Source organism: the organism of the source record quoted next, unplaced genomic scaffold, assembly GCF_019419815.1.
Source record: "Pyrus x bretschneideri cultivar Hongxiangsu unplaced genomic scaffold, Pyrus_bretschneideri_v1 Contig43, whole genome shotgun sequence".
Taxonomy (NCBI): Eukaryota; Viridiplantae; Streptophyta; class Magnoliopsida; order Rosales; family Rosaceae; genus Pyrus; species Pyrus x bretschneideri.
In genome coordinates this window covers 2,641,703-2,659,341 of record NW_025999757.1, presented here as the reverse complement: position 1 = coordinate 2,659,341, position 17,639 = coordinate 2,641,703, and the positions used below count along the sequence as shown (strand labels likewise).

Here is a 17,639-nt window from a genome sequence, read left to right as displayed (position 1 = left end):
TGGATAAAAATCGAATCGTCCACGATGATTGATGAGAAGGTTGACCATTGGTTCAGGAGAGAATCCAAATCCCCACATCATAGTGTGTGATTGATGAGAAGGTTGATCATAGGTTGACCATTGGTTCAGGAAAAATACATTTCTATATTTCTATTTTTCCTGAGTTAATGGAGGGGATCATTCTCATTAATCATCCTGGATCATTCGATTTTTATCCAACAGTTATAATTATTATAATTTTAAAGAGATTTCCTGTTTATAACCGTTGAATAAAAATCGAACGGTCCAAGTTGATTGATAAAGAATATCCTCTTCATTCGTTCAGGAAAGAATTCAAATCCCCACACCATAGTGTGTGAATGCCAGATGGCAACAACAACTACTTCTTTAAAATAAATCCATAAAACTAAATGCTATTACAATTTGATTCCCAAGCCTTACAATTTAATTTAACCCACACCGTATCGATCAAGCAAATTCTTCAATCTATAACACTCACCATTTTTCTAAATTTCCGAGTGTTCCCTTCAGCAATTTTTCCTATTCTACAGACAGCGGAGAGAAATAATTGATAAATAGATATGGCACCGAGAACTGCTGGTGTGGAAGTACCATCGTCGACCGCCACCGTGAATGCTGGAGAAAGCAGCGGATGCACGGACGCTGCCACAAAGTGTGGAGCTTAACCAGTGACCTTTGGCTTGATATGTTAGTTACTAATTTTAATTTTATTTACATTTGTCACCATTATTAAATTTTAATGATTTTTTTATAATTTATTTTTCATTTATTGAAATTTGAATCAAAACCATAAAATCTTCATCCTGTAGAACCCACTCGCTTCTAGATTTTCTGAGTCCTGCGATTTTGTAATAATCTTCCATAGTGAATGACTTTTGTTTGTCTTGGTTTCGTTTGATGTGCCTGATATGAGCTTCAAATTGAGATAATTTTAATTTTTACTTAATGCGTTAATACTTTTAATTTCCGATATTTTGGGTGAGTCTCAATTGCTCAATGCATATAGTTTGCTTCAATTTTCATCTTCTTCCGGGTTTCCGTGCAATTTTTTTGAAGCCCAAATTATTCAAATTCAATTTCATTGATAAATTGATAAGTGTGGGTGTCAACACCCAATTAGTTGCAAGCCTTCATCTTCTTAAAAGGCTAAAGCATCTTTCTTTTTTAGCGTTACTAGACTCATCCCGTTGTCTTATTTCTTCACCCACATTTTAATTCTATCCACCTTTAAAAGTTAAAAAATTAAAACGTTATTTTCACACCCACTATTATTCTTAAAATAATCTCTAATTAACAACTTGTCATAAAGCCTGCGTATACCTCTCATTCTGAGCACACCCCACAATCATGTTGATCCATGAAACAATATTCCTCTCTGGCATCTCATAAAAAATTCTCTGCGCACCATCAACATCCAGACACCATACATAGCATTCAAGCAGCGAATTCCAGACATCATAGATAGCCAGCACGTAACGAATTCCAACTCACAGCACTCCTCTCAATCATACCATCAAACACCGGCGTGCATACTCAACACCACCCCTGAACCCACTTTCTAGAACCCTCATGTGCACCTGTAATACCCTAAAAATTTAAATATATGAATATGTGGAGAAAAATCGAAAATAAATCGATTTATGGTTATGTAAAAGTTTTGTTTCTGGAAATTATTATAATTTACATAGTAAAATTTATCGTTAAGTGGAAAAGATGAAAATAACCCTTGTTGGTTTTACTTAATTACATGAGGATGTATTCTATACTCATATATATGAAATTATCTCTTGTTAAATTTGGGTAGAGTGAGCGCATAGGCGTAAACAGTTCGTAAAGCGGAGTTATTACAAGGGAGTTATTAACATTTAAAGTTAGGTACATTTTGGTAATTTTACTTCATTTTAGAAGGTTCCAGAAAATCTGGAGCACTAAGTTGTGCCACGTGTCACGTGTGTGGCTAGGATGAGAGGAAAAGAAGAGAAAAGAGAGAGAGAGAGAGATGGATGGCTGAGATGGAAAGGAGAGAAGAGAAAGGAGGGAGAAGGAAAAGTAACACGGACCCTTTTCGATCCGTTGACCCAACCAAACTCCATTTGTCTATTCCAGCCATTGTTGATGACGGGGACGGTGTCAAATTACTCCTCACTTCGAAACTAGTCATTACCTCTCCCATTTACACCCGAAAAACTAAAGAAATTGATTTGATTTTAGGAGAAACCGCACGGTGGGTGCGACGGGTTTGGCTTCGATTCGTCAAAACCTGAAAAATCCTTCAATTACCACCAGCTTTGGACTCCTGTTGAGGCCTAGAACAAAGCCCATGCATTGGTTGGGGTGTCGGAGTTGTTTTGGAGTTGAATCAAGAACACCAAAATCAATGGTTTTCGGTGGTTCGAGGGCGATTTGAGGTGTTTCTTGGCTGAATTGGACTTCGGCCTAGGAATGAAAGTTGTTTCTGTAAAATTTGGTAATTTTTAGAGTTGGTTAGAATTTGGGGTTTCCGTTTGCTGGAAACCGCCACCCACGGCGGAGCATGGCCAGTGGGCCGATGCTGCCATTTTGTTCAAATTTAGATATTCTAAATACGAATTTGTTATCCATTGGATGTGTTTCAATCATTATAACTAATGTTGGATATTTCGTTTATTTGGAATATAATCGGAAATGGATTAGGATTGAATTGTGAACTACGAAAGACTTGATCTCATTCAAGGGTACGTAGGCAGTCTAACAGGAGTTAGATACAGCCTTAATTAATCGAGACAAATCTTTTGTTGAGAAATTGAACTAAGAAAAGGAATTTGGTGAATAATTTGAGATTTAACCTTATGTTTTGGTAAATAAATGTTGGTCATAAATTTTTGTGAGGGATTAAGAAATTGAAGTAAAGAATCGTGATTAATGGTAGTTAACTAAACAAGAGTTTAGTTTGGGCCTATCACCAATATTGTTTTCCGAAATAAATATTTCGGGGCGAGGCGTTACAACACCTATTCCCCTTCTATCACCAACCTCGAGCACTAAAAACATACGAATAGGAAAACCCATCGCCTCTGCCTCTAAACCCACCAGCCATTTATACAATTAAACAAATTATGCGCGAAGTTTTGCTCCGAGCATAGCCTTTGATCAAATGGTTCCCCATAGTAGTACCTGTGTCTTCAACATTTTTGAAAAATTTGAGGGAGTGATTGAGACACCCAAAAGCAACGTAGAATGACAAAATCCAAACAAGAATTTAGGGTGTGCTTGCAGATCACTGGAAGCAACTTGTTTTTTACCTTGTTCTTATATGTCATTTTACAAGAGGTTAAAATTGACATAAAATAAACTATTGAAAGATGGGTGAAAAAAATAAGACAGCGGGTAGGTTTATCAGCACTCTTATTTTTTACTATTCAATTGCTTATTTTCACCAAATTTACAATTTCTTCTCTCTCTATATCTCTCATTAGCTGCATCTATTGAAATGTCCCACATTGACCGTATTAACGAGAGAAAAAAAGTTTAAATATCCTAACTCCACTCCAACTAACATTGAGGCCTTTTGTAATAAAACCCCACACCTGACAAATTGTGTAGGTAGTAATTACCAAGTTGGGGACAATATCGGCGTTGTTGGAAGTGGGTCTTGGCTCGTCTCTCTGATAATTCTACAACATCGATGACAAGAAGTACAGAGGGATGCATTGGTTCCCACTTTTGAGGTTCCTTCCATGAGCAGGCACCCTTAATAGAGAATGAAAAGTTTCCTGATCAGATCCCTGCTCAAGGACTGTTACCAGCTACTCCATCCCAGTCACAGTTCTCTTCTCAGTTGTATGTGATGTTTGTCTGTGTGTGTGTGTGTGTGTGTGTATGTGTTCTATTAGGAATTAATTACCTTCTAGTTAATTTTCGTCCCCTGATCCTCTTCTTGCTGGATCTCTGGTCTTTTGCAGCTTCCCACACCAATATCTAATATTGCAACTCAAGTGGTTATGAACCCGTAACTCAATGCTTTGGGATTGCACATGCAGTTTCAGAGGTTCTTTGATAGTCCTTCCTTGTAAATAGATCTACTTGAGAGGTCTTAGCTAGTTTTGCTAGATGGTGGATTTCTTATCCAATATTTTGTAATGGGTTATTATACAAAATGGTTCCTGAGATTTGCATGATCAATAGAAATGGTCCCTGAGATTGAAAATCAATAGAAATGGTCCTTGAGATTGTCCACCATCCATGATTTTGGTACGTCCATTAAAAACGATTTTGGGCAATTTTCAAAACTTCGTAACTTAATCGTTTCTTAACCAAATTCGACCCATAATATATCAAAATGAAGATAGGAAAGTGTAGAATAAAATTATACCATTTGGAAGCCCAATGGTGTTGGTATGAGTCAACCATTTAGTTTAGGAATGTAATCCTATAATTTATTCCTTGTATAATTGGAATTCTTATTTCCTGTTATGTGGGATATTGTACAACTATATATTTACCTCCTAGAGAGAGGAATAAACATTCAATTCAAACCCTAAATACTTTTATCTTGGTACCAGAGTAGGTTTGAACCTAACTCTCTTTCTCCTTACCGCAGCTGCATCTGAAAACCAAAAGAAACAATTTTTCCAGCCACATCTCTAAAACCCAAAAGAAATTATTTTTTTCTTCCAGCAATTGTCTCGAAGCAAAAGACATTGTTGCTTATCTCACTGAAAGAAGAAAGGATTACTAAACAACAAAACCTAGGAAAACCAAAGCCTAATGTCTTGAAGCAAAAGACGCTAGACTCTAAGTGCCAACAGTCTCTTCCATGGCTGATTATCAAGCGCAAACCCAAGTCGGGCAATTGGCAGAACATGTTGTCACACATGCTGGACCATACGCTGACCTACAAGCGGGGCCAGTTTCTGAAGTCAGGAACACCAGTGTAGGAATTATGTGTATGTCAAGAACAATCCGATGATCCAAGTAAAATTAGCACTGCATTCACGACATCTAGTAAACGAGATTCTGGTTAGATAATTGATTCCGGGGCTACGAGAGATATGATGAATTCTTGTTTCACCACTTAACCGTGCCACCCAAGGAGAATGTTATCACAGCAAATGGTGAAATTGCTCCAGTTACAAGAGCGGGTTCCATTGCACTTACTCCTTCTCTATCTCTGCATAACACTCTTCTTGTTCGTTCATTGTCGAACCATTTACTTTCTGTTGGTCAAGTTACGGAACAATTAGATTGTGTTGTACTCATGTTTCCCACTTTTTGCCTACTATAGGATATCCAAACACGGGCGATCATTGGGCGTGGTACTAAAAGGAAAGGGTTATATTATGTGGATGATGTGGTACTGGGACGAGTCAACCAAGTGAGCAGTGGTCACAACAACAAGGTTAAGAAAATCTGGTTATGGCATCGTCGACTAGGACATGCATCTTTTGGTTATTTAAGAAAATTACTTAAGTTTTTATTTAATGGCATTTCAGACTCTGATTTTTAGTGTCAAGATTGCATTCTTGCAAAAAGTCATTGTAGTTCTTACCACTTGAGTCTCAATAAAAGATCATTGCCCTTTGAGTTAATTCACTCTGATGTATAGGGTCCTTCACCAATAGCAACATGCCACGATATTCGGTGGTTTGTTACCTTTGTAGATGATTGCACCAGAATGACTTGGCTCTATACCATTAAACAGAAGAGTGACGTTGAGCAAATTTTCCAACAGTTTTATCGAATGATTGAAAATCAATTTTCTCTTCCTATCAAAGTCCTAAGATCCGATAATGGTGGAGAATATCTTAATTCTGAACTATCACAATTTTTGGCAGAGCACGGCATACTTCACGAGACTACTTGTCCTTAAACTCCTCAACAAAATGGTGTGGCACAACGTAAGAATAAACATATCTTAGAAACTACACAGGCTCTTCTAATTAGGGCTTATGCTCCTCATACCTATTGGGCAGATGCAGTTACGTATTCCGTTTATCTTCTTAATCGAATGCCCTCTCGAATTCACAACTTCCGAACTCCCATGGAAACCTTGACGGATTATGTCACTCTACCATCTTCTCTTCAATTATCACCTCACATATTTGGATGTGTGACTTATGTGCATCTTCACAAGAATCAACGGAGTAAATTGGATCTGTGTGCTGTTCGTTGTGTATTTTTTGGATTTAATAGCCAACATAAGGGATATCAATGTTACCATCCACCTACTAAGCATTTATATGTCACCCTGGATGTCACATTTTCTGAAACTGAGATGTTTTTCATCTCTGATCAAACCCACGGTACTCTTCAGGGGGAGTTGAATAGTAAAGATGAAGGCTACAGTTGGTTTGATGTTCCATATGAACGAGACAGCTGGCATGCTCCTAGTGGTACGTGAGAGACCGAGATTGAATACTTAGGTGTTATGAGCAACCCACCTGACTGTGCCTCACCAGAGGGTCGCAACACAGCAAGCCAAAGCCCAATGGATCTTGACCATGAAACCCCTGACCGACAGATAACTCATGCATCGTTGAATAGTAGGCCTACACCATTTATGGATTCAATAGAAGGTAGTGGGTCCACGAGTGATACTGAGACTGTGCAAATAGAAAATAACCCTTATTCTCCTTCACTAGTATATACTCATGTCCCCGTGGATATCCAAGAGGTACGTTCTCATACTCCAGATATTGTTGAAAATTCCTATATTTTACCTCCTAGGCAAAACCGTGGGAAACCACTTGACAGGTTTTCTTTGGAAGGAAAAGTGAGATATGCAATTGTATAATATGTGTCCACTCATCGACTACCACCCAAGTACAAAGCCATGGTGAATAAATGGCTAGGATTAAAATTCCAACAAAAGTGCAAGAGGCTTTGCGAGATCCCCGTTAGGTAGAAGCCATGGGAATAGAGATGGAAGCCTTAAAAAGAAATGGAACGTGGAATGTAGTGTCACTACCAAAAGGGAAGAGACCAGTGGGATGTAAATGGGTGTTCACCATAAAGCACAAGGCGGATGGATCCATTGATAGATACAAGGCAAGATTGGTAGCTAAAGGGTACACACAGACATTTGGAGTTGACTACCAAGAAACATTTGCTCCGATCGCAAAAATGAATACTACTCGAGTCCTTTTATCTTTAGCAGCTAACATGGACTGGCCTTTGAAACAGTTCTATGTGAAGAATACTTTCTTGCATGGAGATCTGGAAGAAGAAGTATACATAGGAAAGTATGTAGACTCCGAAAGGCTCTTTACGAACTCAAACAATCACCCAGAGCATGGTTTGGAAGGTTCACTGAAGCAATGAAAAAGTATGGCTATAGACAGGGAAATGTGGACCACACGCTGTTCATCAAACGCATGGAAGGTAAAGTTACTTTATTGATTATCTATGTGGATGATATGGTAGTTACTGGTGATGACACGTAAGAAATAAAAAGGTTGCAGAGGTATCTTTCATTAGAATTAGAGATGAAGGATCTAGGAGGCTTGAAATACTTCTTGGGCATTGAAGTTGCTTGTTCTCGTGATGGTATTTACTTGTCTCAGCGGAAGTATGTTCTTAATCTTCTCTCTAAAACTAGAATGTTGGCTTGTAAGCCAGTTGAAAATCCCATTGTACAAAATCATCACTTGGCGATATACCAAGATCAAGTTCCTACCAATGAAGAAAGATATTAGAGATTGGTAGGACGATTGATTTACCTATCACTTACACGTCCAGATATTGCGTATACAGTTAGTGTTGTAAGTCAATTTATGCATGTTCCTAGTGAGGATCACATGGCAGCAGTGATGCGTATACTGAGTTATCTGAAAGGTGCACTAGGTAGAGAACTGATCTTCAGGAAGCATGGACATGTGGAGGTAATTAGGTATGCTGATGCTGATTGGGCGGGAAACATTACTGATCATCGCTCTACATCAGGCTACTTCACATTTGTAGCAGGAAATCTAGTAACTTGGAAACACAAGAAGCAAAATGTAGTGGCTACATCCACGAATGAGGCAGAGTACAGAGGAATGGCACATGGAATTTGTGAATTGTTATGGCTCAGGATTCTTCTCACTGAGATTGGGTTCAAGCCTTAAGGATCTATGTTATTATCATGCGACAATCAAGCTGCAAGAGAAATAGCCAATAATCCTGTTCAGCATGATCGTACAAAGCATATGGAGGTAGATAGACACTTCATCAAAGAAAAGTTAGATATCAAATTGATTGATATTCCATACGTGAGGTCTAAAGAACAATTAGCAAATGTGTTAACTCATGCAGTTTCAACAAAGGTGTTTTAAGACTCACTTGACAAGTTGGGCTTAGGAGATATCTATGCAGCAACTTGAGGGGGAGTGTTTGCGTGAGTCAACCATTTAGTTTAGGAATGTAATCCTACAATTTATTCCTTGTATAATTGGGATTCTTATTTCCTGTTATGTGCGATATTGTACAACTATATATTTATCTCCTGGAGAGAAGAATAACCATACAATTCAAACCCTAAACACTTTTATCTAATGGTTGCCAGAGATGGCCGGAAAATAGCCTGAAAGGTGATTGGTCCACGAGAAAACTAGAAAACTCGCCGGAAACTGGGTAAACTTTAAACGTTCATAACTTCTTCAATGCTCAACCAAATTGAGTGATTCAAAAACGAAAATAATACTTCTTGATGAGATGAAGAGAATGGTACCTTTTTTGAAGGCTAACTTGCCGTGGTTTGGTCGGACAACGGCTCGAATTGGCTTACCATTTTCGAGTTAGCTACTTTCAAGCAGTTTTCCGGCCAAACCACGACGAGTTAGTAGTAAATAGTAGTAAATAAAGATACCATTATCTTTGTCTCGTCGAGAAGTATAATTTTTGTTTTGAATCACTCGATATTGTTGAGTATTGAAGAAGTTATGACGTTTGGTTTACCCAGTTTCTGGCGAGTTTTCTAGGTTTCCCGCGGACCAGTCACATTTCAGGCTATTTTCCGGTCATCTTTGGCAATCATTGGGCTTCCAAATAGGTATAATCTTGTTCTACACTTTCTTATCTTCATTTTGATATATTATGGGTCGAATTTAGTTAAAAATTGATTGAGTTACGAAGCTTTGAAAATTGCCCAAAGAGTTTTTAATGGAAGGACCAAAATCATGGATGGTGGACAATCTTAGGGACCATTTTTATTGATTTTCAATCTCAGAGACCATTTCTATTGATTATACAAATATCAGAGACCATTTTATATAATAACCCTTTTGTAATTCATGTTTTTATTTGAATAAATTGTTATTGTTTCTTCTTTAAAAAAAAAAAAAAAAATTGTACAACATCAGGAAACATTTCTGCACCTTAGGTTTAACATTAGGACTAACATTTCCATCTGTAATTGGCTTCCTGGTAGAATTCAAGATAATGTTTGTGATTGCTATTTCATTCCTAATTCACATTGCAATATTTTATACATTGCCTTGCTTCTATGTTTTCATGTCATGTGAGGCACCAAGTTGCGAGAATATTTATGGTGCAAAAGATTTTTTATACGTTGTTTGTCAAAAGTAGGAATCGGAATGGAGATCTGATTCATCTCTTTTACCGTGCTCTCTTTTCATTACTTACATTGTTGCTATTGGTTGTGTTGGGGATTATATATCTGTAATGAGAATCAAGGTCAGGCTTGGTTGGGGTTCATGACTAAAAGTTTTACAGAATAGAAACTATTTCATCCAACATCTCCTCATTACTTGTGTTGGCATGGAACCCGACGAGACAAGAATATTATTGACAGCTCACTTGATGTTTGCAAGTTTGGCAACAAGTCTAGCTCATGTAACTTGCAAGGTATTTCCTCTTACAGTAAATTTCTTGGGATTCCTCTGGTAAAATTCATTGTATAGCCTACCTGTTTTATAGGTTTTTATAGATGTCTCACAACTATTGAAATATTTTTTGTTGCTTCATAGTGGGTTAAATTCAGTATGCTGGAATCTGTGTTTGAAAACATTTCACACCATTTTCTGGCAAAACGGGTGGCAGAAAAATATTTTTAAGGATTATATGTTAATGGAGTTTTTCTTTGGTAATTAATGATTAAAAAGTCAGTTTAGATAAGCAAATAGTAACTAATAATTTTATAATTAAACAAAATCGTTCATATTTAGAGAGCAAAATGGAAATCGAAATATTCTGTTGTTAAGTACTCTATAATTGTTTGCAGGCAGTACAAACAATTGATGGAGAAATAGCTCAACAACTTTCATTTAGAAGGAAGAGGGAAGGTGCGGGTACAACGTTTTTTTTCTGCTAACATGTATACACAAGGAGGCAGGCTTGCCTTGGCTGTGGCTCAAAAGGTCAGTGCTACCCTTCATGTGAAGCTTTTATTTATGTTTGAGCAGTTAATCACTGTAGTTGACTTGGATGCTCTTGGAGTTTTCTCTGCTGATGTCAAGAAATTGCTTTGATTAACCCTGGGAAGAAAATTTGTAGGGACGTTTTGATATAGACGCCTCGTTTTTAAATGTCATAAACTAAATATTTATTCCTTTTACAAATTTGATTAAACATTTTCCCTACAATTTTGGTACTTTAATTTTATTTCATTAGAAGTCTATTCACATTGGCATTCCCTTTTTTTCCTCCTATTTTTATGCATCTCTTATTATGGTGATTTAAGATTTTTTTTATTTTTTATTAAAATATTTATTCTAGTAAATTAAATAGAATGTACAAAATTCGTTGTTAGGTACATTTGGTTATATTGGTACATTTGATTGTAATGGTACATTTAGTTACTTGGTTCATTTGAATTTTTGGTTCATTTGAATTTTTGATACATTTAAGTTTTTGGTACATTTGAATTTTTGGTACGTTTGTTTTCAAAACATAAGTTTTATTACTTTTTGTCCTAATAATGAGGAATTACTTCAATTAATTTTTTTTTATTATATAGAAAGAGTCGTTAAAAATGTAAAAGTTTAAATTACTTTAATTAATTTTTTTTTTATATAGAAAAAGTCATTAATCAATGGATAATAGCCTTTTTGTTAATTTAAAATTATATGATTTATCGTTATTATTTAGAATTATCTACAATAATAAGGATTTATCTCCGATCAACTAAAAGTTGTTACAGAGACTTATCTACCAAAAAAACAAGACTATCTAGAGCATTGTGTATGAATCAAACATATTTTTAAACATTCCAAAAAGATGAATATTCATTTTAATATAGTTTATAATTGGGTACATTTTAATTTGGGGTTGGTACATTTTCGTTCGACGTTGGTAAGTTTTTATTTAATGTTGGTACGTTTCCGTTTGATGTGGGTGTACATTTAGATTTGAAAAGTTTAAATTTTTAGACTTAAATATAGTTGAAATTATTTAAAATATATAGCAGAAATTTAAATGTAAAATAATTTCAATTTATCTGAAGTAATTCAAGTTTCAGTATCTTAATCAAATGTTTCAAAAGCTTAATAAAAAACTCAAAAACCATAAATATTTAGCCTACAAAAGTCTAAAATGAGGCATCTAATTCTAATTTTCTCAAATTTTGTATATCTCTGATAACCGATGCACCAATGCTTTTTTTAATTGTGATACAGGTTTTCAAGGGTTTATACGAGAATGCATCGAACCATACTCATGTCAGTGCTCATATTGCAATGCTGGCAGCTATTCACGATGTTTGCAAGCTTGTTGTTAAGGTGCTCACTAGTAGGGTATGCGCTTTTGTACTTTTGTTCAGCGATAGCTATTGTTAACTGGAAAGCCTTGATCTTCTTTTTCAAACTGAACTACTTATTTATTTGGGGTCATATTGGGTCACCAAATTTTCTTTGTAAATTTGTTTGACTTGGTGATCTTTACATATTTGCTCATATTTCATCTTTTATAGTTGAGCAAAACTTTTTAAATTTCTGATGAGCTTTATTTTGTAGGTACTAATGGCTATATAATCATGTCACCTTCATATTAGTTAGAAACTTACAAAACCGATATAGATATTGTTCCAAGGCTTCTGGCCTTCACCTTTTCCCATTATAATACGTTGGTTTACAACTTCTTGCAGGGTATTTATTAGGATGAGGAGCGGAAGTTTAACAAAGATGTTACTGTTGGCCTCTTTCACAGTGAATTGCTAAATCTTGCAGAGTACAATGTTCAAATGGCAAAACTTATTGATGGGGGCAGAAATAGTAAGTAAAATAGCTGTGTTGTATACTGAATCACTGATTAATACTACTAGAGTTGTTGTAACTTACCAAATTCTTAAAATATGCAGAGCCTGCAACAGAGTTTTCAATTTCCCTTCTCCAATCTTTGGTGATTGAAGAATCTAAAGTTATATCAGAACTTCATAATCTTGTTGACACAGTGGCAAAGGTTTGTGTATAAGAAAAAAAAATTGTTCGTGTTTATTGTAAGTACAGTCCGTTTACCTGTTCTGTTACACAGCTCGCTGCGAAGCCTGAATCTCCTGAGTCGCTACAGCAGCTGGTTGAAACGGTAAAGAATCCTGCTTATATTCTTGGTGCGCTGTCTGCTATTAATGTAGGAAAAGAGGACAAGGCCAGAATATCTAAAGATAAAAAGGTTGGTGGAGATGTCTTCAGTATCTTTGTGTATTTATTTCCGGCGCTAACTAATATTTTGCTTTGGCTGTAACAGCCTTCTGTTCACTCTCCGGTGAGTAGGGAAGACTTCAGTAATGTGGAGTATTTCGAACCAGATCCTGCTGGATTCCGTGAGCGGTATCTTTAGACATTAATTATATTCATAAACCTCACATTGTTAGATGTTAAGGATATTAAACAGAAATATTAGTTGCAAATTTAAACAGAAGAATGCCTGTTTGCCCGTTTCTTTTTATTATTATTTTAATTTTTTCATTGTGGGAGTGGGAATGCTGTTATCCTGTTGCTTTTTTCCTTATACATAGTCTGTCACATTATTGCTTGATACATATTATTGGGAGACGGAGCACTTGAAAAGAGTGGACCTTTTTTTAGGTTGATAGAAGGATGAGATCTTAGATAATTTATTAGACTACAAAAGGAAATCTTTCCAGGTACATACAAAGTTTCTCTGAAGTGGTTTGACTGCTGTGGATATCCTGTAGGTGTCTATGCTGTTTGCAGAGTGGTACCGGATTTGCGAACTTCCTGGTGCAAACGATGCAGCTTGTGCCCATTTTATCTTGCAGTTGCTTCAAAATGGTCTGCTGAAGGGGGATGATATGACAGACCGGTTTTTCCATGTCCTCACAGTGAGTTCTCAATTCCTAAATTGGTTTGCTTTCAGAATGATACGTAGTGCTATAAAGCATATTTTCTGTTTCCTCATTTTTCAGGAGCTATCTGTTGCACATTGCCTATCTTCTGAGATGACAATTCCAGGCTCAATGTAAACTATTTCTCATCTAAGGTGAGTACAAAGTAATTTTTCGTTTGATTGAATCTTGTTTTTATTGCCTATTCAAGCATTCTTGTCGCTGATTTTCTCAAAAAGAAATATTCATTTGGCTGATTGTTTGACACTCGGCAGATTTAGCAGTCACAGTGAGATTCATTCAAAAGGATGCAGAGGAGAAGAAAACATCTTTCAATCCAAGACCGTATTTTAGATTGTTTGTTAAATGGCTTCTAGACCTTGGTTCTTTGGATCCTGTGATTGATGGTGCTAACTTTCAGGTCTGGACTTCTGGGGTCCCTTGTTGCTTTGGTTTGTCATTTTTGCCTCTATCACTAATGTTGGTTATCTATGTTGCAGATATTGACAGCATTTGAAAATGCATTTCAAGCTTTGCAGGCCCTTAAGGTTCCTACGTTCAGGTTAGCGTCATAGTCATACTTATTACTACTCCGTCATTGGTAGGAAATGAAACGAGTTCTTATGATAAGGAAATTGTAGCTTGTATGGTTGTAGTGGTATATTATATGTTCTTTTTGTTCTGTGATTATGAACTTCTAACCTGTTCTAACTTTGGCTGGACGACACTTTTGGAATTTTATTTAATGCTTGTTTGGTTCTGTGATTATGAACTTGCTGTTATTATTTTTGACTGGGCGTCACTTTTGGAATTTTATTTAATTGGGGATTGTCTTCGGGTTAATTTTGGACTGTACCTTGCAACTAGTCCATGGGTGTCTCTTCTTGAGCTTATCAAGGTAACTTCCCGTCCTTCCAAAATGAAAAATCGAAAGAACCACAAACTTTGCAATCTGAAGACATTCTAAATCGCTATTTGAAAATTTTTCAGAATCCGAGATACCAGTTCTGGAACCGAGCTTTCATCAGATGTGCGCCGGAGATTGAAAAACTATTTGAATCTGTCTCAAGGTCTTGCGGCGGACCAAAACCAGTGGACCAAAGTATGGTCTCAGGTTGGGTTTCGGACAGTGCCCACTAATTATTTGCACGGCCAAAAGACATGATTTGTAATTTTTGTTAACACTAATCAGCAGCAAGTTGCATCTCCAGTGTTTTAGGTGTTCCAACTTCAATCCCCATGTAATTGTATGTATTTATCTTTTTCCTTAGATGTTCTGTAACTAAATGTTTACCTAAATTGTAAATTGTTCAATGCACTTATTTCACTCTCTTTTCTCCAACTTACCTCTTTCTTTCGTTAATTGACAAAAAAAAATAAATAAATAGGGTAAAGGACAAAAAACTACCTCAACTATTGATGTCACGACACTTTCATACCTCATCTTTTAAAATTGACAATGTCATACCTCATCTTTAGAATTTGGTCCAATGTTATACTTTCCGTTACTTGGCCATTTACTTTTCAGTTAAATGCTGACATGATTTGATTCGAGTCCCACTTTCTATAAAAAAAAAATTAATAAATATTATTAAAAACTAAAAAAAAATCATTTAATAATTTTTAAATATTAAAATAATAAAAAAAAGTTATTAAAAAAAAAAACCTTTTGTTTGTACCTTTCCCCCATCTCCCCGCCCCTCTTCTCTCTCTTCTCCCCCATCTTCATCTTCTTCTCCCTTCTAGTCCCCTTCCTGCAGCCTAGAAAAGAAGAAGAAGAAGAAGAAGAAGAAGAAGAAAAACGGAATCTGTAACCTAGAAGAAAGAAGAAGAAAAAAACCCGAATCTGCAACCCAGAAGAAGAAGAAGAAGGAGGAGGAAGAAGGAGGAAGAAGGAGGAGGAAGAATAAGAAGAAGAAGAAGAAGAAAAAAAAAAAAAACCCGAATTTGCAAAAGGAGGAGGAAGGAGGAGGAAAAAAAAAAACAAAACCTAGATCCCATTAAGGTGGAATCAGGAAACCTTCGTGACTTAATGTATTTTTAGTTTTTAATAATATTTTATTAAATTTTTAACAGAAAGTGGGCCCCAAATCAAGCCACGTCAGCATTTAATTGAAAAGTAAACGGCCAAGTAACGGAAGGTATAACATTGGACCAAGTTCTAAAGATGAGGTATGACATTGTCAATTTTAAAAGATAAGGTATGAAACTGTCGTGACATTAATAGTTGAGGTAGTTTTTTGTATTTTACCCAAATAAATAATACAACAACAACAAAACTTTTTCCCACTAAATGGGATCGGGTAACAAAAAAAAATAAAAAATAAAAAATAAAAATCAGCACTTAAAAGTGACTTTCAGAGCAAAGCTAGATTTATTTTACACCAAATAACGTCCATGTCAAAATACAATCGTAATTCAAAAGACTCGTACTTCTGAAGGGGCAAGAGACCTGTACTTCTGATCATCCAAAAGACAAATCCATTGTGGTAAGGGGCAAGAGACTTGTACTTCGACCCCGGCCTTGCTCAGAGAGTAGGTTACGCATCGGCAGCACTGCTTTCCGGGCCAAATGCACCACCGCCGGAAAAGCCAAGCACAAAATCATATACATCACAGGTCCCCATGAACGGGGGCTGTGGAAAAGCAGAAGCCATAAAAGTGAAGCAAATGAGACTGAACCAAACACCATCATGGCCGTGCGGCACAAACAAGTTGCAATATCGTATGTGCTAGTACTACAAGTAGCGGTGTCCCTGCTCGTAAATAGTAGTAGCAGCTCCAGTAAGGAATATGCAAAGCAATAGTTAAGAACGCTCCATATGGAAATCATCGTGAGTGTGGGGTTTGTTTGGAACAGATTCTGTTGAGGGTATCTCATTTGGACCAACGTCAGTATTGTCGGAATGAGAAAAGCTAGAATATTGTTGCGGTGTGCGTGACGGCGGTTAGCCTGTGGTGCTGCAACGTTAACATAAACGAACAAATGATTGTTGGAGACATACCAGACATTAACAATTGGCATCCTCCTAAGTATTGGCATCCTCCAAGTAAGTAGATACTCTGAATTCTGAGAGAATATTTGGGAAAAACTCGTATGCAGAGTTGCTCTATATAGACAACTAGTATAGTTGTCCCAGCTACACGTGGGTAGCGGATTTCCGACAAAAAGAGAAAGAAAAAAAGAAAAGAAAGTTGGGAAGAGGATCTCCTCCGGATCCTCTTTGTGGGGATCCTGAGCATCCTTGAATCATGTGCTTTCATTGTTCATTATGCGGTCATAAATTATTTTAAATATATATATTTAATATTAAATATGAATAAGAGCTGACAAAAATTGATCACATGATGAACGATAGATGTACAGGATTCGAGGATCCCCACAAAGAGGATCTCACGATCCTCTTCCCTAACGTTGTGCAAATGGTCCAACCGCTCACGGTCCTCTCCTCTGCCCTAAAGTTGTGCAAATGGTCCAACCGTGCCAGATGGCAGCATCTAGATAGCACTATCAAATAGTACTAGCAGTTGTGGTCAACTTCTTTGAACCGGATATCCATCCCACGAAACGAAAGCCAGAAGCAACTTCTTTTTGCTATCACACAGGACTAGAGGTTGTGGTCAACTTCTTTGAAACAGATATTCAACCCACGAAAGCCAGAAGCAACTTCTTTTTGCACAATTGTTTTGAGAGTTTCCATCTCACGTATTTACTTACTTATACCTATCCACTGTTGACTGCACGATGAATAATAGAAGTACCGGATTCAAGGATTCCCACAAAAAGAATATGAGGATACTCTTCACTTTTTTGCACAATTGTTTTGAGAGTTCCCATCTCACGTATTTACTTACTTATAAGTATCCACACTGTCTCTCTCAGCATTCTCTTGCAACATCATTAATTATCATCACATAGTTTTTTTTTTTTTTTTTTTCTTGAGTTGAGCGATAGTGTTAGTAGTTAAATGTTAGATTAGCAACTGACAGGATTCAAACCCATACCGTCATGCAAGGACACAATACTTTTCTATCACTGTAATAAAAGGCCACTTGCTATTATCATATAGTTTTATATCTTTGTTTGCAAGTAACTTCCTCTTGGTGTCATGTTATTTGTCTATGAGTTCTGTATTTATCATTTTATGAGCAAAATATGTCGTCTCTGTACAGAAAAAACAGCAATACTGCAAGGCCCAAGTTATTTTTTTCTTTCCGCACTTATACATGGGCCTTGTTTAACTTTATTGGTGTCCCTAATCATTAATACCCGTTTACTCATTTATCATTTTTAACCCATTTATCTTTTTTATTTTATTTTTATTTTTTTTATTTTTACCATTACCTCTTTTTCATTCGT

At 36.4% G+C, this 17,639-nt stretch overlaps 1 protein-coding gene across 1 annotated transcript in view; it reads left to right on the top strand.

Annotated features, from left to right (window-relative positions):
* Positions 1-14,434, top strand: part of LOC103940468 (CCR4-NOT transcription complex subunit 1) — a 42,941-nt gene extending 28,507 nt beyond the window's left edge. Inside the window, exon 51 of the mRNA XM_048566833.1 lies at positions 14,270-14,434. Within this exon, the coding sequence (XP_048422790.1) occupies positions 14,270-14,419 (150 nt within the window). The 3' untranslated portion in view covers positions 14,420-14,434. The remainder of the gene's footprint in view (positions 1-14,269) is intronic.
* Positions 14,435-17,639: the final 3,205 nt, after the last annotated feature.